This window comes from Simochromis diagramma, unplaced genomic scaffold (assembly GCF_900408965.1).
Source record: "Simochromis diagramma unplaced genomic scaffold, fSimDia1.1 OVJJ01000293.1, whole genome shotgun sequence".
NCBI lineage: Eukaryota > Metazoa > Chordata > Actinopteri > Cichliformes > Cichlidae > Simochromis > Simochromis diagramma.
Genome location: NW_024386801.1, coordinates 86641 through 108909, shown reverse-complemented (window position 1 = coordinate 108909; position 22269 = coordinate 86641). Strand labels below are relative to the sequence as shown.

The 22269-nt window shown below is 44.1% G+C and overlaps 2 protein-coding genes across 2 annotated transcripts; both read left to right on the top strand.

The window, feature by feature from the left end:
- Positions 1-77: 77 nt before the first annotated feature.
- On the top strand, positions 78-663 carry LOC120729397 (cytochrome P450 2D9-like). The gene is made up of 2 exons (XM_040024932.1): positions 78-249; positions 337-663. Exons 1-2 carry the CDS (start codon positions 114-116, stop codon positions 522-524), a joined length of 324 nt encoding a protein of 107 aa, XP_039880866.1. The 5' UTR covers positions 78-113; the 3' UTR covers positions 525-663.
- Positions 664-7690: 7027 nt separating this feature from the next.
- Positions 7691-21380, top strand: LOC120729396 (cytochrome P450 2F2-like). Its single transcript, XM_040024929.1, has 11 exons — positions 7691-7895; positions 15495-15657; positions 16003-16155; positions 16263-16423; positions 17459-17527; positions 17625-17729; positions 17956-18094; positions 20356-20441; positions 20768-20869; positions 20955-21096; positions 21184-21380. Exons 1-11 carry the CDS (start codon positions 7734-7736, stop codon positions 21369-21371), a joined length of 1470 nt encoding a protein of 489 aa, XP_039880863.1. The 5' UTR covers positions 7691-7733; the 3' UTR covers positions 21372-21380.
- The last annotated feature ends 889 nt before the right edge of the window (positions 21381-22269 follow it).

Here is a 22269-nt window from a genome sequence, read left to right as displayed (position 1 = left end):
TAGAATTACAAAATACGTTGTAGTGCAGTTCTCTGATGATAATAGTTTTTGGCAACAGAGAAAGTGACGAGCATCCTTAATGGTTTTGAGGTTGATTTCGTCCTCAGGGAACAATGATCATCGAGAATCTGACCTCAGTGCTCAGCGAGGAGGGACAGTGGAAATTCCCTCATGAATTCAACCCTGAAAACTTCCTCGATGACAAAGGAGAGTTTGTTAAACCAGAGGCCTTCATGCCTTTCTCTGCAGGTACATGAAAACACGTTTAACATACCGACATAGTTGATTAAATCTTCTGTCGTAGATGATACTGAGGTATTTTTTTCAACGTCTCAGGTCCTCGGGTGTGTCTCGGGGAGGGTCTGGCTCGCATGGAGCTCTTCCTCATCATGGTGACTCTGCTGAGGAAGTTCAAGTTCATCTGGCCCGAGGATGCAGGAGAACCAGACTTCACTCCAGTCTATGGGGTCACTCTGACTCCCAAACCTTATCGCATGAAAGTCCAACTCAGAACGCCACAGTGAGGTCACAAACTAACCATGGAAATCCTGGAAATCCTGGTGGGAACGCATCTGGGATACTATTAAGTGAAAGATTATAGAGCATTCCAGTTTTTGTCTTCTGTTGTATTATTGAAACACGAAATAAACACATGAAACTCCCCTTTATGTTTCTAACAGTTCCTGCAGTCTAAATATTTATTTTCACACAGTCCTTTTTTTCTTACTGTAGCATCCCCGGTTGAAAAGATGGTCTCTCAAACTGATGGTTCACAATCCTTTTGTTAAACAGCCGTGTATGTGAACACACCGTAAGAGCTACAACATACAGAATAAAAGACTATTAGTAAATCAAACAGTGTGTTACCTTTAAATTCAAATTCAAATTCAAATTCAAATTTTATTTGTCACGTACACAGTCATACACAGTACGATATGTAGTGAAATGCTTGGACAACTGCTCGTGACCTAAAGAAAACAAAAAAAAGGAAAGGCTATGAATAAGATAGGAAATAAATATGAAAAATTAAAAAGGGTAAATTTAACCTTTAACCTTTTGACTTATTCATTTATTACAAATTAATTCTCCTTACCTTACATAACAAATAACACTAAAACTTTTTCCCATTCCCGTCCCTTAACCATAGAGCACACCTTCTCTCTGTGCATTAAAACTCGCGCTTCTGCCATATGGTTTACGCCACTTGATTTACGGCACCTTGTCGCTCTGTGACTTTCAAAATAAAAGCATTCACTCCAACAATATAATAGCCACTCATAAGTTTACAAAACACTTTACCAAATATTAATGAGGTCATTTACACTTAGCTCACAGCTCTAAACATGGACTAAAGGCAGCTACCAGCCAAACAACGTTAAAACATCAAGCAACCACCTTACAAAAGTCTCTTGCACTACTACAGGCGTCTGACCACTGTCAACAGTCAGTTTTCTTGTCCCGGGCTCTGTGGGGCCGGGCGACGCTGCTGTTCTGGGCCCCGGTCCGGATGGGCCTGGGCCCCTGTGACGGAGTTACACCGTCCCGGGCCGCAGACAGCTGATCTGGGCGCATACACGCACCACCACCATTAGTTTCTACAATTACCGTGGCTGCGCGTCTTTTCGTCGACCGGGCAGATAAACAAAAAGGGGTGAGAGGTATATTTTGAGCGGCGCAGAGGGTGGCCAACATATTTTCCCACTTACCTTTAATAAAGCCGGTCGCGTAGACTCGCTGTGATCGCCGATTATACGGGGGTTATGCAAGCCGATGGTATGGTGTTCCGGGGTTTAAATGGTGGGTATATAGATGTATAGATGTTGTATATATGTTTGTTTTGTGTTGACTTAAGTTAGTTTCCTATTTTCTTTGTAAATAATCTCTATGTCTGTCTCCACGTTGGTTGAGTGTGGAGTAAGTGCATATGAGAGCATGAGGGTGGGAATGGATGTTTGTATCTGTGTGTGCCTGTATGTCTGTGTCTATATGTCAGGTTGGGTATCAGACGCCACCTCTCTGGGGACATCTCAGGCCCTCCAAGGTTTGGAGGTCTATCTCCCCCCACCACCACTCCCCCTGCCGGTGGCGGACTCCCTCAGACATCGGTGCGTTGGTGGTTCTTTGTGTCTGGGGATGGGCGTCCAGGTACCCACCGGCTCACTCCTTGGTGGCTGCTTATTGGGGCCTGGGGCTCGCTCGGGCCACTTCGGGGGTGGGGTGCCCCTGGCCTCTTGGCCTGGGGCTCGGTCACTCTGGCACGGCTGGCTGCCGGCGGAGCTCACGGGCGCGTCACTGCAACTCCCCCTGGCTTCTGCTCCGCGGCTGCTGAGTGAGCCCTCATCTGGGACTCTCCTCAGCTCTTTCTGGGACAGTGGCGCGGCTGCCCCTCTGTTGGTCTTCCTTGGTCTCTTGTGTTCTGGGGGCCTCTGGATGTCTGGAGTTTTGATCTCCTCCATACCTGCTTCATGCCCTGGAGGACGGGGCTGTGGCCCCCCCACACCCTCTAGCAGATCATTACATGAAGGAACCTTTTAAAAACAAGCGCGTCCATGCTCACAGGTGTACACACGGGTGATCACACACACAAACTACACCCTTTTTGGCTCCTACCTCAAAGCACACTGTGCGCTGTCAATCTTACGTGCTGCACAATAATGTTTAATATTTAGTATTTACTGTCATATTCCCATATATCATTGTGATGTTGTTTATTCTATTACTCTTGTTCTCTTCTGCTTGTTTTCTTTTTTCTTTCTCAACAGGTGACCCAGGTGATTGATAGATGTTTTATTTTTTTGTCTGCTTATTTTGTTGGTTTTTGTTTTTTTGCCCTTTATCCCCGTCCCTCTTCTCCGCTGTCCCCCCCCCCCCCTTCCTTTCTCCCTTTTCTTTTCCTCATTCAAGTCTGTCCCGTATCTAGCAAGTGGAAAATAAAAAATAAATAAAATAAACAATAAAAGGTGAATCAAATAGACCATTACGGCAAGGCTGGGATGGTCAATTTGTTAAAGTAAATCCGTTGGGCATCTTTCTTCGCCTTTAGACAATAATTCTGATGGCAAAAGAGCCAAACGGGACAGGCAAAAAAAACAACAACAAAAAACCAGTCAGTTTTCTTGCATTTACATTTTCATTTGTCTCATCATAAACAGTCACACTGAACAAAAAAGTCTGTGTGTGGGGCACTGAGTCACAGGCTGACTTGCAGTCTATCCAGGTGGTGCACAGGTTGGGGAGCGGGGTCTTACAGCATCGAGCGACAGCCATGTCTACCATGGAGCTGGTGCTTCACCCCTCTGCCGAATCCTTTCTGCACGCCGCTCATGTATTGACCCATGTGCCTGTTCATCTTAGACGCTGGCAGGAGCATCCATGTGATACTGATGCAGGTTATTGGCCGGTAGTTGGATGGGACCGGTCCCTTCTGGGGGTCCTTGGGGATCAGGACTGTCCGGCCTTCGGTTAGCCATTCCGGCTGTCTCTCATTGATTAGCAGCTGGTTCATTTGTGCTGCCAGATGCTCGGGGAGTGCAGTCAGCTTCTTCAGCCAGTAGGCAAGAATCATGTTGGGGCATGAAGAAGCAAGTTTTCATACTGGAGACCCTCTGGATGTCTGCCACTGTGATGGTTACTGGACAGCTGTTCTGTCCTGTGACCTAAAACTCAAAGTTGCCAGTCAGAGCTTTTAAACCCTTTTAAAACACAACGGTTTTACAGAGTGGGGATTTAAGCTTCCCGACGAGTGTTTCTTGCTTCTCTCTCTGTCTTTGTGTGACGACTCCCACCGCTCTGAGTTTGCTTTGAAGGAGACTGAAACCATCCACTACATCATTCATTTAAGCTGAGTTCACCTGTGTGAAAGCACTATTTAATTCAATTCAGTAGCACTGTGGAACTGATCCTGACTGGACGCTGACTTGTCTGAGGAACGCTGAACATCAGGAATGAACTAAAGAAATTCCAAACTCTTAAACATCCCAGAGATGCTTTTCCAGGATTACGAGATTAATATAATGCACACTTTGCTTATAGTGCTAACACTTGTTTGTGGAGCTCTGTGAAATATTCACTGCTGATTTGTGCTCAGGTGAGTTTTGAGTCTGGACTTAAAAAGAGGGATGAGTGATGTTTCTTATCTCAGGAGGAAGGACGTTCCAAAGATGGGGGGGCAGAGCAGCAGAAAACCCTGCGCCCCACGATGGCTAGCCGGGGAAAGGGACGGAAAGAAAAGAAGAGCTGAGAGACCGAAAAGGAATGATGATCTGAACAAGGTCAGAGGTATGAAGGTGAGAGATGATGGATAGCCTTGAATGTAGTGAGATAGTGAGATATACCTAATAAAGTGTCCAGCGATTATATGTATTGAATGTCCCCCATCAGCAAAGAACGCATCTATGGTTGGTGTTCACAACTGTTATCATCATCTTATGTGTTGATTCATCATATAAGATGATGATAACAGTTCTTGCTGATCGGAGCTGGCTTGGCCCTGACTTATCGAAGAATTGAGAAAGCGGAACCGGCTGTTCAAACCCCCACAAGGCTGCCCGCTGGGATTGAAACGATGGGACGAGGCGTGAGTTCTCAAAATGGGCTCATTGAGTACAGCACGGATAAGATCTTGGAGAAGCTTACGGCTGCCGTGAACACTCAGAATAAGACCTCTGAGTGCAAATTAGATTACATCTCGGAGAAGCTCACTGCCGGTCGTGAGTTCTCAGAAATCGGCTCTTTGAGCACAAGAATGACAACATCACGGAGCACAAGTTTGATAACATCATGGAGAAGCTCACGGCTCTCCAACGGGAGATTGAGAGACCAGTGTCGGACTGTTAGAACAGCTTTGAAATTCATATGAGCTGTTCGCACTAAAGTAAAAACCACCATCACTTCATGCGGAGACCCCTTTGGCGCCAGCTGTGGTCTCAAGGCTGGAGCTGAACAACAACACCCTGATAACAGACTGTGCTTTGACTGTTCTTCCTATCCTATGCAAGGCCACCTGTGTTGGCTGGAAGACTGTTTACTTAGCCTAGCAGGGCGAAGGACACTGTCTCAGCTGAACTCTGGACACACACACAGACATATACACATGCAGATGTGCACTCATCCCCCCTCCCCCTCCAAACGCCTTCGACGCTTATTCCCCTCCGATGCTGACGGTGGATCAAGGAGACCAGCGCTTATGCTGCAGGCCCGGATGTACTGTCTAAATCGGCTGTCTCTCACCCTTTACCCCCCCCCCCCCCCCGTTGCTTGTCATGTGTTTCTTTGGTGTATTGAGAGTTTTTTCATGTGCAGAGGTGTTTTTTCTGTTCTCAAACTGATCTCCCTGTTGGAGCTCAGTCTGGGGGGAGTTATTTTGTTCTCCTTGTCTTTCCTCATGTTGTGCTTTTTTCATGTTATACCTCTCTGACCTGTCTTCCCCATGTGATGTTTGTGTAATGTATATATGGTGGGAAGGGTAAGACGGCGCTGGCACGGCTGGCAGCCTTAACCAAATTTCCCTCGGGATGAATAAAGTATGATCAATCAATTAATCAATAACAGTGGAGTTCAGTTTTTTTCTCTTTCAACTCCAGCACTTACCTTTGGCCTCCAAAGCTCGCTTACTTACCTTTGGTATTCCAACTTCTTGTTAATCAATACGTGACACTGATTAGGGCTGATCGATATAACAGTATATATCGGATGACGATATGAAAACGTCTATCGTTTCATATTACGCTATCGTTTGTTTCGTGGTGTTGCAAAATAAACTTTTTATGGTGATGGTCACTGTAGAGGCTATATTAATTTCTTAAAGTTGTCTTTTTTTCTTATATTTAAAATAACCACACTACAGATGGACAAGCAACTGTTTTAATGCGTTGTCATTAGCAACAACAACGGTAAACCCATCGTGTGACTCCGCTGTCCGCTTGTGTATTTTCCACATAAACCTTTCACAATAAAGCTGAAGATCCTGTTGAGGTTTTTCAAAATAAACTGGAATGATGACAACAAACATTATTCTCAAACATCAAATTTCAGAATATGCATCAAACAAATGACCTCAAATAAAAACATAAAGTAAGTATAAATGGCACTTAGAGTCACCACGTGGATGCAGGCACAAAGAATACCAGTATGACCAGTAAAGATGAGGCAGAACCAGGTAGCTCCAAACAGAAGTACCAGTCCAAACAAATCCAAACTTATTCCTAAATGAGGGGCTACCTCTGTAGCATGGACATGGTTTGGTTATGGAAAGTGTGACATAGACCAGAGAACTGTACGATGCAAGTTATGCAGGAAACCGGCCCCCAACTCAGACTCAAACACGGCAAACCTCTTCTACCACCTACGCAAGAGTCATGTGAAAGAGTGTGGAGAGAGTTTATGGATGAGAAGCAAAAAAGAGCCGTCAGGTGCTCAAAATAAACCTTAGACTCAAACATTAGAACAGGCTCTTCTCAGCAGCACGCCGTGTAATAAATACATAGAAGATGGCGGCTGTTAAAACTTATGTCTAAAAATGTATAGTTTAATGCATCGGTCAAAACACTCGACTCCAGGTACACGACACCCAGCTGAACACGGAAGGCAAGTTGCCCGAGATTCGCAGAAAGTGTACAATTTTTGTGAAATATATTGTTGTCGGGAGGATAAATGTCTTATATCAGGATATGAGATTTTGGTCATAACACTGATTAATCTGCATTTATCTGGAGGTGGTTGAGTCAGAATGACTTTTCTCCTCACTTACCTTTCACACAGAACAAAAAGTAAACACCTTGCTTTCAGCAGCATGATAGCGCCATATCACAAAACTCAGATAATCTCAAACCAGTGTTTTGAACGTGATGTGGAGCCAACAAATCTGCAGCTAGCGCATGATGCTTTCCTGTCAGCACGGACCAGAATCTGTAAGAAGTGTTGCAGGCACTTTGTTGAGTCTATGTCTGAGGGCAAAAATGGGTTAAATTTGGTAACATTGAGGTGTACCTAATAAAGTGTCTGGAGAGTAAGTAAGTAAAATTTATTTATATAGCACATTTCACAGATAAAAATCACAAAGTGCTTCACAATAAGATCAGACATACAAGTTAAAATTAATTAAAAGCCCGTTTGTGTAAAAATGTCTTCAGCTGCTTTTTAAAGGAGTCAGTAGAGTCTAGACAGCGTAAAGACAACGGCAGAGAGTTCCACAGCCTCGGTGCCTGAAAGGCTCGATCCCCACGTGTTTTAAACCCAGTACGTGGGACCACCAGTAGCCTCTGACCTGAAGACCTGAGTGCTCGGGATGAAGCACGAGGTTTCAACAGGTCAGAGATATACTGGGGAGCTTCACCGTGCAGAGCTCTAAAAGTTACAACTAAAAGAGTATGTGCACTGTTGGTGTCAGTGGTGGCAGTTGCACTGCATCTATAGTTAACTTTCATAATTAAGATAAACTTTGAACGTGTTAGTCCAGTGGAGATAACAGAGGAATATAACAGTGGAGTCAAATTTCTTTCAAAGAGCTCTGGCATTTACCTTTGGCCCTCCATTTCTACGAATTCTTGTTACTTATTGTCTGACAAGTAACTTCGCCTGCCGCTGAGTTGTCTGCTTTAATCTGAAAGTGGTTTGTCTCTTGACATGAAGTTGGCACAGGGCGAAAAGTCAACATTAGCAAAGGCAGAGCTGAGCTAACATTTTCTGGCAGGTTATCCAGCTACTCCTCTTTTTGCAGTCCAATTGATTCTATCATGTTGATTTCAGTTTTGCTGCTATGGCTTTGCATTTTCTTTATCATCCTTCAACTCAAGTCCCGAAGACCAAAGAACTTTCCACCAGGACCCCCAATTCTGCCCCTACTGGGAAACATTTTACAGCTGAGACTGGAGAACCCCTTAAAGGACTTTGAGAGAGTAAGAAAACACTTGCAATGAAAGCTATTTTCTTTAAATAGGCTATTTTATGGCACAGATGTAACGACTGTTATTAGTATTTAAATGGGTCTGTTTAGTTACAAAGACATATGATCATCATTATGCTTTTCCTAACATTGACAGATTCCATCATTGCTATAGGTTAAAAACTACAAATGTAAAACAATGGTTGTAAAAATTAATATACTTTTTAAAGCACTGAAAATCTTGCAATATAATGGCACAGGTAACCAATCCTGCGTTCCTTTATGTGATTGCATAACACAATGTCTGCATAGAGTGCACTAGCTACACACTTTGGTGTATCCATCCCATATTCCAAGTCATACATTTTGTTATTTGGATTGTTTTGAAATCAAATCAGATTTGGAGATGTGTAATTAAATCTGTTAATCTGTACAAAGGTTTGTGAGTCTGTGCAGGGATCTGCAGACGGGTATTCAGAATGTTCAGTGTATAAATCGGATTTTTTAAATGTGTAAATAATCATTTAAGTGTGCATAGAGATTAATAGCAGGAAACATTGTTGGAAGCACTGAAAATACAAGTAAGTCATCAGTCATAAATCACCCAGCTTTTCAATTTAATAACTTTTGCCATAGCCAGTGTTGGGGAGTAACAGAATACATGTATCGCCGTTACGTATTTAAAATACAAAATATGAGTAACTGTATTCCGTTACAGTTACCGTTTAAAAAGGTGGTATTTAGAATACAGTTACTTTGTTGAAATAAATGGATTACACGGCGGTACTTTCCTGTTTCATATCGTGGCGGGTCAGGACTGTTTGGGTTTTGTTTGACAGCTACGTTCTGTTGTTCCAGGGGGCAGCGTTACGGTTGCCATGGTTACAGGGTGACGCTCTCTCTCTCTGCGTGTTTCCTGGGTGAGAGAGCGCCTTTTTGTTGTTGTTGTGCTAAGCTAATAGGCAGAATGCTACAGGTATAGCTCTAAAGAATGTAGCATCATGGGCAGTGTAGTCCACTCTGCAGGGAGAATGGACTGCCATACACGTTATGGGTCTGTGAGCGCGAGGAGGGAGAAAAAGGAAAAGTACGAGCTGTCACCGAGCACAAACGGGAGCTGGAAGCATGTAAATATAATAATAACCACTGCAGCCAAGAAGAGTGCCTGACGAGCCCAGTTGTAAGTAAGCTATTAAGACTCGACTGTACACCGTGTTCGTGTTTTCCTCCGAAAACAACAAGTTCAGTTAGAGCAGTCTTTCAACGCCTCTCTCTGTCTCTCACTAGCAAAGTCGACCCAGACAACAAAGTAAAGCTATTTTTCGGCTACGAGCCCGACACAGAACCCACCGTATTAGTCAGAGGTCCCTTTACTACGGTTCGGAGCTGCGGACCTTCAGTAACAGTAATAAATCACAGCAATAGTACATTCACGTTGTTGTAAAAAGCATGATAATATATTAAGTAATCCAAAGTATTCAGAATACGTTACTCTCATCGAGTAACGTAACGGAATACGTTACAGAATACATTTTGGGGCATGTAATCTGTAATCTGTAATGGAATACATTTTATAAGTAACCTTTCCAACACTGGCCATAGCAGATCTGCAAATGTATGTAGCTTTAAGGTTATACTGTGAGTTTCAAGCACGTTACCGTCGCTTCTACTGTAGTTAGATATCAGTTCCTCCACTGAGCTTTTTTTTTTTTTAGCTAGGTACTTTATTATTTTGTCCTTTCTGTCAGATGATGTAAGAGCTTGCTTAGGTGAACCATAAGTTGAACAAGTTATGGGTAGCATTTTATTTTTTGCAAAAAGTTCCAAGTGGCAGGGATAGCTCAGTAGGTAGAGTGGTTGCCCCATGATTGTAAGGTCGGGGGTTTGACTCCACTGAACAGCTACCCTGAGCAAGGTACCATCCCTACACACTGCTCCCCGGGCGCTGCATTGGTGGCTGCCCACTGCTTCACTGGGTGAATGGGTTAAATGCAGAGGAGGTTGTGTTCATAACCTGGTTAGTGGCTCTGGTCGCTCTTAGAGGTTGTTCTCCTCGTGGCTGCGTGCAGCGGGGCTGGAGGATGGTCTGTACTGGTGGACGTAGGTTACTGGCCTGGTGGCCTGGCTGCCCCTGAGTGGATCCGGGGCAGGTGTGGGGGTTTGGGGTTGGGGGTGCTTCGCCTCCGTGCTGGGGCTCTGGCTGGGCCTTGGGGGCTTCAGTCCTCGTCGGTGTGTCACTGAGGTTGTGAGCGGGTGGGTGCACGGGGGCTCAGCCCTGGCGCAGGCGGCCTCTGGTGCATCGGCCTAACTGGGGGGCTCTTCAACTGGCAGGGAGGTTGTTCCATCCTTGCAGGAGTCCACTCTGCAGGTGGGGGAGAGACATAGGAGAGGTGGAGAATAAACTTAACCTGGGTGTCTGTTGTCTTGTGTAGTCTGGGAGACGATTGAATGTTGGGGTGGGTACAGTTTCCTCTGCGGTGGGGTAGGGTGGGCTGCCCCGGGTCCTGTTGGGCTTGGCAGTGCTACCGTAGGCCCCGGTCTGGATGGGCCTGGGCTCCCTTGCCTTGGTGGGTACCAGAGGACGGGGGTGCCTACTGGGGTCAGCGGGGGAGCTGGCCCTAGGGAGGGGCATCCTCCCCTCCCTCCTTTTCCTCCCCATCCCAGGCTACCTCCCTCTTCCCGCTCCACCTCACTCACCCACACAGGTAGGGCCTTGGGGTGCGGGTATGTCACAAGGGTGCAGGGGAGACATTCCCCCCCTCTGTCCCCTTCTGGCCACCTGTGCCTCAATTTTATCTCACAACTTAGACATCCACATTACTTACACTCTCATAACACACACATATATATAGGGCCTTGAGGGTGGGCACGTTAACGGCGTCCAGTGGACGGTCTGTGTACTCAAACCTACCTCTGGCGCTGGTGCCCACCTCTCAATTTTAAACCCATGTAGACATTGAGGGTTCTCGGGAGGGGCCGTGCTAACACCTGCTGCTCTCTGGCAGCAGCACCATGCTCTCCCTTGTTTTTTTTTGTTTTTTTCCTCAGATATTTTTATTAAAGTTTCTGCATCCATTTTTACAAAAGACAAACTGAACAATATGCCGTTTTCTTTTTGAAGAACATAAAACAATATGAAACATACACTCCCACCTCATAATTATAGGAGTACCAGTGGGTGTACAAAAAGAAAAAAGAAAGGGTCCAATCTATAACAGTATAATCAATAACAGTTCCTGAGTGTACAAGAGAGATGTGGAGAGTTTCAAAGCCCACACCCCCACACAGACACAGAAAAAACAAAACACACAAACCAAGAAACCCCCCCCCCCCAAAAAAACCCCAAAAACAAAACACAAACATAATGAGTGGTCAGCTTAGTTGTAGAGATAAGTCAATTCTGTAAGAGAAAAGAAATACAGTGGGGCAAAAAAGTATTTAGTCAGCCACCGATTGTGCAAGTTCCCCCACTTAAAATGATGACAGAGGTCAGTAATTTGCACCAGAGGTACACTTCAACTGTGAGAGACAGAATGTGAAAAAAAAATCCATGAATCCACATGGTAGGATTTGTAAAGAATTTATTCGTAAATCAGGGTGGAAAATAAGTATTTGGTCACCTCAAACAAGGAAAACCTCTGGCTCTCACAGACCTGTAACGTCTTCTGTAAGAAGCTTTTCTGTCCCCCACTCGTTACCTGTATGAATGGCACCTGTTTGAACTCATCATCTGTATAAAAGACACCTGTCCACAGCCTCAAACAGTCAGACTCCAAACTCCACCATGGCCAAGACCAAAGAGCTTTCGAAGGACACCAGGAAAAGTATTGTAGACCTGCACCAGACTGGGAAGAGTGAATCTACAATAGGCAAGCAGCTTGGTGTGAAAAAATCAACTGTGGGAGCAATCATCAGAAAATGGAAGACATACAAGACCACTGATAATCTCCCTCGATCTGGGGCTCCACGCAAGATCTCATCCCGTGGGGTCAAAATGATCATGAGAACGGTGAGCAAAGATCCCAGAACCACACGGGGGGACCTGGTGAATGACCTGCAGAGAGCTGGGACCAAAGTAACAAAGGTCACCATCAGTAACACACTACAACGGCAGGGAATCAAATCCCGCAGTGCCAGACGTGTTCCGCTGCTGAAGCCAGTGCATGTCCAGGCCCGTCTGAAGTTTGCCAGAGAGCACATGGATGATACAGCAGAGGATTGGGAGAATGTCATGTGGTCAGATGAAACCAAAGTAGAACTTTTTGGTATAAACTCAACTCGTCGTGTTTGGAGGAAGAAGAATACTGAGTTGCATCCCAAGAACACCATACCTACTGTGAAGCATGGGGGTGGAAACATCATGCTATGGGGCTGTTTTTCTGCCAAGGGGACAGGACGACTGATCCGTGTTAAGGACAGAATGAATGGGGCCATGTATCGTGAGATTTTGAGCCAAAACCTCCTTCCATCAGTGAGAACTTTGAAGATGAAACGAGGCTGGGTCTTCCAACATGACAATGATCCAAAACACACCGCCCGGGCAACAAAGGAGTGGCTCCGTAAGAAGCATTTGAAAGTCCTGGAGTGGCCTAGCCAGTCTCCAGACCTCAACCCCATAGAAAATCTGTGGCGGGAGTTGAAAGTCCGTGTTGCTCGGCGACAGCCCCAAAACATCACTGCTCTCGAGAAGATCTGCATGGAGGAATGGGCCAAAATACCAGCTACTGTGTGTGCAAACCTGGTAAAGACCTATAGTAAACGTTTGACCTCTGTTATTGCCAACAAAGGTTATGTTACAAAGTATTGAGTTGTATTTTTGTTATTGACCAAATACTTATTTTCCACCCTAATTTACGAATAAATTCTTTACAAATCCTACCATGTGGATTCATGGATTTTTTTTTCACATTCTCTCTCACAGTTGAAGTGTACCTCTGGTGCAAATTACTGACCTCTGTCATCATTTTAGGTGGGGGAACTTGCACAATCGGTGGCTGACTAAATACTTTTTTGCCCCACTGTATGTATAAAGTAGGTAAGTAAATGCCATCATAAGGCGCAGGCACAATAGAGTCCATATACTTAAACTTAAACATCTTACTTAAACATAAGATAAAATAAAATATAATATAGTCTGAGCTGGCTAATTGGGAGCGTTGCAAGACCACAAAGTCTGAACATGGTCAAAAAAGGGTTGCCAGGTCTTAAAAAATTTGGCCATAGACCCACGCAGGATGAATTTAATCTTTTCGAGTTTGCTAAAATGCAAAGCGTCTCTGATCCAGATTTCCCAGGATGGGGGAGAAGGGGACTTCCAACATAACAATATTCTGCGTCTTGCCAATAAGGTGAGAAATGCTACCAGATCCGCTTGGGGCGTCTGCAAGACAACTGTATCAGGAAGAACCCTAAACAAAGCAGTTAAGGGCACAGGTTGGAGGGTTAGCTGGATGATCTTTGATAAAGTCAGAAAAATATTAATCCAGTATTGTTTGAGGGATGGACATGACCAAAACATATGTATTAGAGAGGCAGGTGTTTGATGACAACGGTCGCAATCAGGGCTAAGGTTGGGGTATATTTGAGCTAGTCTGGCTTTAGTCCAGTGTACACGGTGCAAACTCTTACATTGAATCAACCCGTGTTTGGCACATAATGAGGAGCCATGGACCCGGTAAAGAATTTTATCCCAAGAGTCATCTTGAATCACACACCCCCAAATCCTGCTCCCATGCCATTTTAATAGCCGAGGTTGAGGAGTTGCCAAAGGAACATATTCTCCCATACAAACAAGAGATCAGGCCTTGCTCTCCCTTGTTTTAAATGCACTTTAGAACAACACGCAGCAACACTACACATGAGTGGGAGGAGGGAGGTATGGGGTCTTCACACACCCCTGTTCTCTGCTAGCCATTGGGGCGGGGGGGCTGGGAGGAGATGTTGGCTGTCCGATTGGCCTCCCTGCTGCTGCGGAGCCTGGGACGGTCTGCTTTCCTCCATCCCGGGGGGAAGGGTAACATCTCCTGGGTCTGGGTTCTGTTTCCCCCTCCAGGGGCGAGGGTACCTGGACCTGGGGTATAGAGTATGTTTGGGGAGTGTCATTGTGTGTACATGTCCATTTGTGTCTATCGTTACGTTGGCTGAGTGCTGAGTATTTGTATATTTGTGCATGAGGGTGGGAATGCATGTTTGTGTCTGTGTCTATATGTCAGGTCGGGTCTTAGACTCCACCTCTCTGGGAACTCCCAGGCCCTCCAAGGCCTATCTCCCCTCACCACACTCCCTGCCGGTGACTGATGCCCTCAGGGGTCGGTGCATTGGTGGTTCTTGGTGTCCGGGGCTGGGTGCTCAGGTATGTACCAGCTCGCTCCCGGTGGCTACCTGGCGGGGCCTGGCGCCTGTTGCTTGGTCAGGCCTCCTCCGGGGTGCGGGGGGCCCTCGGGCCTCCGGCTTCTGGGCCTGCGGCTCGGTTCACTCTGGCACAGCTGGCTGCCGGCAGAGCCGGCGGGCACGCCGGTGCAGCCCCCTCTAGCTTCTGCTCGGTGGCTACTGGGTGACGCCTTGTCTGGGGATCCTCAGCCCTTCCCATGAGGGTGGCACGGATGCCCCTCCGGTGGTCCTCTTTGGGCTCTCGGACTTTGGGGCCTCTGGATGTCTGGGGCCTGGATCTCCTCCATGCCTGCTTCATGCCCTGGGGGACGGGGCTATGGCTCTCTACATCCTCTTGCAGACCATTACATGTGGAAACCATTTGAATACAAGCGCGCTGATCCACACAGGTGTGCACACGGGTGTTCACTGTTCGTAGACTTAAATTACACCTTTCTTGGCTGCTACTTCAAAGCACATTGTGCGCTGTCTGTCCTGCGTGCTGCACAACAACATTCAATATTTAGTATTTACTGCTGTTTACACTTAGCTAGATTAATGCAATGGTGTTGTGTTTAGTATGTTGCTTTGTTTTTGTTTTTTTTTGCTTGTTTTCTATTCTTCTTCTCTCAACAGGTGATCCAGGAGATTTTTTTCCTCCCCCCCTTTCTCACTGTCCCTCTCCCCGTCTGTTTTTCTTTTCCTTCCTCTTTCTTTCTCCCTTTCCTATCCCTCACTCATGTCTGTCCCGTCTGTAACATCTGAAAATAAAATATAATAAACAATAAAAAAAAAAGAAAAGAAAAAAGAAAAAAAGAGGAGTAATTTCCCTATGGGGACTAACACATACACACAAGTACTAGCTACTTATGACACCTACTGAAAAAACCTTCAACATCTACTTACAGTGAACATAGAGCACATCCGTTGTGGTCTGTCCATCTGAGCTTGCCTTACGTTGACACAACCACCACTAACAGCCGACTAATACCACGCTTAAGGACTGTATTACAGCCTTACAAAGTATGACGTTAGACAAATCTCCATGTACATTTGCACATAGCAACAATTGTCTGTATTTTCAGTGCTTCCAGTAAGACTCAGATACGCTACATCCAGATGAGCAGAATCACATTTTGAGGTTTCCTTAACTGGATGATTGAACCCACATCAAGATTTGATGAAAATATCCATCTGAATTTGTCATAAAATAATTGCAAACACTTGTTATTTTCTCTGCCAGCTGAGGAAGTCCTATGGAGATGTCTACAGCATCTACATCGGTCTCAAACCGGCTGTAATCATCAATGGGATGAAGGCAATCAAAGAAGCTATAGTGACAAAGGCTACTGATTTTGCTGGACGACCCCAAGACTTGTTTGTCAGTGATATCACCAAGAGGAAAGGTACAATAAACATTACATGTAATATAAGACATGTCATGTGATATGTCCCCAAATCCCAAGAACTGTTCGCTCATATAAAGCGCCTTGAGGCGACTGTTGTTGTGATTTGGTGCTATATAATTTTTTTTTTAATGAATTGAATTCAATGCGATGTTAGGTAGGACTACAAAAAAGACGTGCATTTGTATTCACACATTCAAATTAAAATTCCACCAAAAGAGAAAAAAAGATCACAAAATGTTGCCAGTTTACTTAAGAGGAGGCAAAGTTCAGCTCTGTCCTGTAGGATAACTACATGAATTATACTTAGGTTCTCTTCTCTTTGTGCTAATAAACTTGTTGTAGGGGTCATTATGGCTGATTACGGCTCTAGTTGGAAGGAACATCGTCGCTTTGCTTTGACCACTTTGCGGAACTTTGGTCTGGGGAAGAACTCAATGGAGGACAGGATTCATAAGGAGATAAAACACATCATTAGTACCCTGGAAGAGAGTGTTGGTAGGCCCATCTGTGCATCCATAGCTAAATTGGGTAGTGCTTTTTTTCCTGTCACGTTATTGTGCATTATTTCACAATTATGTGCTGTTACATTATTTCTTGCACAGGTAAAACCATGAGTCCTCGAGTTATGTTCCACAATGCGGCCTCCAATATCATCTGTCAAGTCCTTTTTGCCACACGCTATGAGTATGATCATGCGTTAATACAATTTATTGTCCGATGCTTTACTGAGAATACCAGGATAACCAATGGACCATGGGCTATGGTGAGTAAAAGCACCTTAGTCTATAACAATGATAGCTGCTTTATGTGTCACAACCTCTGTGGAGTCTGTAGAGTTTCAAAAGGAACTAAGATCCAGAATGAAGATGCAGAAAACACCAACAAAAGACAAAATGTCCCAGAAATGCAAAATCATTCATTTGAATTTTCAATTTCATGTTCCTAACTTTGTGGGAACAGTTTGGGGACGGCCCATTCCTGTTCCAACATGACTGTGTACCAGTGCACAAAGCAAGTCTATAATGGATGATGAGTGAGTTTGCTGCAGAAGAAGCTGACTGGACTAAACAGAGTCCTGACCTCAACCTGACACAATCCTTTTTGGATGAATTAGAGTGGAGACTGTAAGCCAGACCTTCTCGTCCATCATCAGTCAAGAATGGCCAAAAATTGCCATGAACACTCTCGTGAACCGTGTCGAAAGCTTTCCAAAAAGAGTTGAAGCTGCCATAGATGAAGAGGGTGATTCAACATGATCTTAAACCCTTTGGGTTAATAATTGGATTTCACTCATATGCTTGTGCAGCCAGATGAACGAATACTTTTGGCAATGTAGTGTATATCAGTCAGAAACTGAAAACCTAAGCAAGACAAACGATTGAAGTAATTATCAGATTAAAACTGAAAATAAACTCTTACTGAAACATGAATGAACTGATTCAGGGGAAAGATGTGGCAGAGGCAGGAACCGATGAGAGAAATAAATAAGTAATAAGTAAAAAACAAGGATTCAAAACAAATGTTGAAACAGTAAATCACTTTAACAAATAATCAAACTCCAAACTGAAAAAACAAAAACAACACTGACAGTTCATCCAAAACACTCTAAAGCTATTCAAAAACTCTGAGGCGAAAAAGCTGCAACCATGACAGTAAGAGAAGGAAGCACTGGACATAAGGAGACGTAGAACAGAGAAGTCCTTCATGTTGTCCTTTTTAGTGGTTGGAAATACTGAGGATCTTTTATCAGGTATAACTGAAGCTCAAAGGAAAACTGAAGACTTCTCTTTATTTACAGCTGTATGACTCTCTTCCTTTAATTCGTTACCTGCCGCTGCCTTTCAGGAAGGTCTTCAACAATGCTGAGGTAATACAACGAAAACACTAACTACAAGGACATACTCTATGTACTTTATTTGTTGAAAGCAAATTGTAAGAAATGAAGAATCCCTTGTATTTTTTAGACTTTAGAAAATCTTGTAGCTGATTTTGTGAGGGAGCACAAGAAGACCAGAGTCCCGGGAGAGGCGCGCGACTTTATTGACTGCTATTTGGATGAACTGGAAAAGGTGTGTGTAAAAGGAGCAGTTTACAATGTCATATATTAGAATTTATATAAATACAAGTTGCAGTTTAATGAATTAAAAACTAATCAATTTGAATTCATTCTAACACAACTCTTTAAAAAGAGATTCATAGTTTTAATGCAGAAAGGTGAACATACGTGTGGCTGTGACCGTTCCGTCTCTCGTACCGTGTCTGTCACTTTCTTTTCCATTTATAACTTTTTCTTAGAGAGGCAACGATGGGTCTTCATTTTCAGAAACGCAGCTCCTTAGGTTCACCTTGGATATTTACTTTGCTGGGACTGACACTACATCCAACACCCTGCTTACTGGTTTTCTTTATCTTGTGAACTACCCACACATACAAGGTAAACCTGCACATATGACTTGGCTTTTTGTTATCAGCTCTTGTTCTCTTGTACCATAAAGTCATGCACACTGCTGTGCTGTATACTAAGGCCCATAATGTAAAACAGCCATTTTTGCAAATGATTTGTTGATGTTTAGGTCCAATATACTGGACTGCATACACAGTACACCTACAGGGGCTGCTCGTCCATGGAAACCCATGTCACGAAGCTGCCGATGTATAGTTTTAATGCCAATGGTAATGCCAGAGGAGGACGGCTCTGCATTGTCATTGATTCAGCAGAGCATTAGCAAGTTTAATGCACTGTGTGCCTCCGCATTCAGCAAACCCACTGTAACTTAATATGGTCTGTCACTTTGTGGCTGACTTCAGTTGATTGGAGTACCACACTCTGATTCACTGTGCTCTGTGTAACAACTCATTCTTTCACAGATGTTCGTAAAGGCACATTGCATGGCTACGTGCTTAATTTGTTACATCTGTGGCAAAGACACTGAAAACACCTGAATTCAAATATTAAGCATTGTGGTCAAATACTTGTCCATATAGTGTATATCAAATGTTGTATGCCTACGAAGTTACTTTTCTAAAATCATAGTTACAGTGGGGCAAAAAAGTATTTAGTCAACCACCGATTGTGCAAGTTCCCCCACTTAAAATGATGACAGAGGTCAGTAATTTGCACCAGAGGTACACTTCAACTGTGAGAGACAGAATGTGAAAAAAAAATCCATGAATTCACATGGTAGGATTTGTAAAGAATTTATTCGTAAATCAGGGTGGAAAATAAGTATTTGGTCACCTCAAACAAGGAAAATCTCTGGCTCTCACAGACCTGTAACGTCTTCTGTAAGACGCCTTTCTGTCCCCCACTCGTTACCTGTATGAATGGCACCTGTTTGAACTCATCATCTGTATAAAAGACACCTGTCCACAGCCTCAAACAGTCAGACTCCAAACTCCGCCATGGCCAAGACCAAAGAGCTTTTGAAGGACACCAGGAAAAGTATTGTAGACCTGCACCAGACTGGGAAGAGTGAATCTACAATAGGCAAGCAGCTTGGTGTGAAAAAATCAACTGTGGGAGCAATCATCAGAAAATGGAAGACATACAAGACCACTGATAATCTCCCACGATCTGGGGCTCCACGCAAGATCTCATCCCGTGGGGTCAAAATGATCATGAGAACGGTGAGCAAAGATCCCAGAACCACAAGGGGGGACCTGGTGAATGACCTGCAGAGAGCTGGGACCAAAGTAACAAAGGTCACCATCAGTAACACACTACAACGGCAGGGAATCAAATCCCGCAGTGCCAGACGTGTTCCGCTGCTGAAGCCAGTGCATGTCCAGGCCCGTCTGAAGTTTGCCAGAGAGCACATGGATGATACAGCAGAGGATTGGGAGAATGTCATGTGGTCAGATGAAACCAAAGTAGAACTTTTTGGTATAAACTCAACTCGTCGTGTTTGGAGGAAGAAGAATACTGAGTTGCATCCCAAGAACACCATACCTACTGTGAAGCATGGGGGTGGAAACATCATGCTATGGGGCTGTTTTTCTGCCAAGGGGACAGGACGACTGATCCGTGTTAAGGACAGAATGAATGGGGCCATGTATCGTGAGATTTTGAGCCAAAACCTCCTTCCATCAGTGAGAACTTTGAAGATGAAATGAGGCTGGGTCTTCCAACATGACAATGATCCAAAACACACCACCCGGGCAACAAAGGAGTGGCTCTGTAAGAAGCATTTGAAAGTCCTGGAGTGGCCTAGCCAGTCTCCAGACCTCAACCCCATAGAAAATCTGTGGCGGGAGTTGAAAGTCCGTGTTGCTCGGCGACAGCCCCAAAACATCACTGCTCTCGAGAAGATCTGCATGGAGGAATGGGCCAAAATACCAGCTACTGTCTGTGCAAACCTGGTAAAGACCTATAGTAAACGTTTGACCTCTGTTATTGCCAACAAAGGTTATGTTACAAAGTATTGAGTTGTATTTTTGTTATTGACCAAATACTTATTTTCCACCCTGATTTACGAATAAATTCTTTACAAATCCTACCATGTGGATTCATGGATTTTTTTTTCACATTCTGTCTCTCACAGTTGAAGTGTACCTCTGGTGCAAATTACTGACCTCTGTCATCATTTTAGGTGGGGGAACTTGCACAATCGGTGGCTGACTAAATACTTTTTTGCCCCACTGTATATCGCTGGTTATGGTGTACTGCAAAGTGTTTGTGTTGTCCTGTTCTAACAGAACAATGTCAGGAGGAGATAGACCGAGTGCTGGAAGGGAAAGATCAGGCCAGTTTTGAGGACAGACACAAGATGCCCTACATGCAGGTATTTTTTTTTTACTTACATCTAAGGTGTTTGGTTGTGAGTGCTGTGTTTGTTAGATGGTGACACAAAGCCATGTAAAGTTTAGAAATAATTTATAAATGAGTAAAAGTGAAACGGTAACTCTATTTGTAGCTGTGTCGATTCTTCTCAGAGACTCTCAAACCAAAGCACAGACTGTCAAAAAACAGCTGCTCTGTGGAACTGCAGATCCACTAAATTATTCATCAAAATATTGCTCAAAGTATATATGCATTGTTTTTGTGGCTGAATTTGACAGCATGCATGTATTCTGCTCTAAGTCAAAGAAATGTCTTCTCTTCATCCAGGCTGTGATTCACGAGATACAGAGAGTTGCCAACACTGTTCCTCTCAGTGTCTTCCACTGCACCACTAAAGACACAGAGCTGATGGGTTATTCCATTCCCAAGGTAAGGGCCAACTGGTTAAATAGTTTTTGGCAACAGAGAAAGTGACGAGCATCCTTAATGGTTTTGAGGTTGATTTCGTCCTCAGGGAACAATGATCATCGAGAATCTGACCTCAGTGCTCAGCGAGGAGGGACAGTGGAAATTCCCTCATGAATTCAACCCTGAAAACTTCCTCGATGACAAAGGAGAGTTTGTTAAACCAGAGGCCTTCATGCCTTTCTCTGCAGGTACATGAAAACACGTTTAACATACCGACATAGTTGATTAAATCTTCTGTCGTAGATGATACTGAGGTATTTTTTTCAACGTCTCAGGTCCTCGGGTGTGTCTCGGGGAGGGTCTGGCTCGCATGGAGCTCTTCCTCATCATGGTGACTCTGCTGAGGAAGTTCAAGTTCATCTGGCCCGAGGACGCAGGAGAACCAGACTTCACTCCAGTCTATGGGGTCACTCTGACTCCCAAACCTTACCGCATGAAAGTCCAACTCAGAACGCCACAGTGAGGCGGTGTGCAGATGGACATTAACTAGCAGTTAGACCTGGTCGGAAGTTATCTGGGAAACTTTTATCCATTTCTTATTTCTACTGCATTGGTGAAATATGAAATAAACATACAAAACTCACATTTGTTTCTTGTATTTCACACTTTCCGCAGTTTGAATCAGCTTCTTTTATTTTCAGGCTGTTCTTTATTTGTTAGCTCATGACTCCATAAATAGATTAAAGATTGTTTCTGGCCCAACAACATAAAACTTCAAACAAACATTTCACCTCAGTCATTTTCTTAGTTACATTTGATTTGGCTTTTCACTAAGTTGTTTTTAATCTTGGTCTATTTACCACAATATAACTGAGCTTTGGTCAGTTATTAGTACCAGACCATGATCATTATGATCTTTAAAGGCCTCAAAGAATTTCTCAAAGAATCTCTTTAAATTCAATATCAGACACTTACAGGATCATAAAAAGTATTGAAATATGATTATTTCAAACTTCAAACGTGAAACATTGAAGATTTGAACTTGCATTAAATCTACTGAAACCCTGTTGTGGAAGTTTTCCCTTAAATAAAGCCTGCAGACTGAGCGGTGAGCGGTAGCTAACATTCTTTAATCCAAACACACAAAGAACAGAAAACCAAGCTTGTGGAGAGCCTACATGTCCGCGGGGCAGACGGTCAGCAGAGTCTCCCTGAGCCCAGCATGGCTCTCAGTTAAATACCTTCTTCAGGAACAAAAGGCAGTACACAGCTGTTTCACACTTTAAGGTTCACACTCCCTTGCTACCTCCCAGAGTCCTCAAAGAGACAAAAGACTCTTCCTGTGGAGTTGTCTGCTTCCCCCAACTTCCTTACTACACCCCCACCATTTGTCTTAATGTATGAGTGTGAGACTTGTTAAA

What these genes read in the sequence shown, in the direction of transcription:
- LOC120729397 (XM_040024932.1), top strand. Translation starts at nt 114, where the DNA reads ATGATCATCGAGAATCTGACCTCAGTGCTCAGCGAGGAGGGACAGTGG. An exon ending in CTTCATGCCTTTCTCTGCAG is followed by an intron (nt 250 to 336) that starts GTACATGAAAAC and finishes TCAACGTCTCAG; the next exon opens with GTCCTCGGGTGTGTCTCGGG.
- LOC120729396 (XM_040024929.1), top strand. Translation starts at nt 7,734, where the DNA reads ATGTTGATTTCAGTTTTGCTGCTATGGCTTTGCATTTTCTTTATCATC. An exon ending in CCTTAAAGGACTTTGAGAGA is followed by an intron (nt 7,896 to 15,494) that starts GTAAGAAAACAC and finishes TTTCTCTGCCAG; the next exon opens with CTGAGGAAGTCCTATGGAGA. An exon ending in ACAAGATGCCCTACATGCAG is followed by an intron (nt 20,442 to 20,767) that starts GTATTTTTTTTT and finishes CTCTTCATCCAG; the next exon opens with GCTGTGATTCACGAGATACA.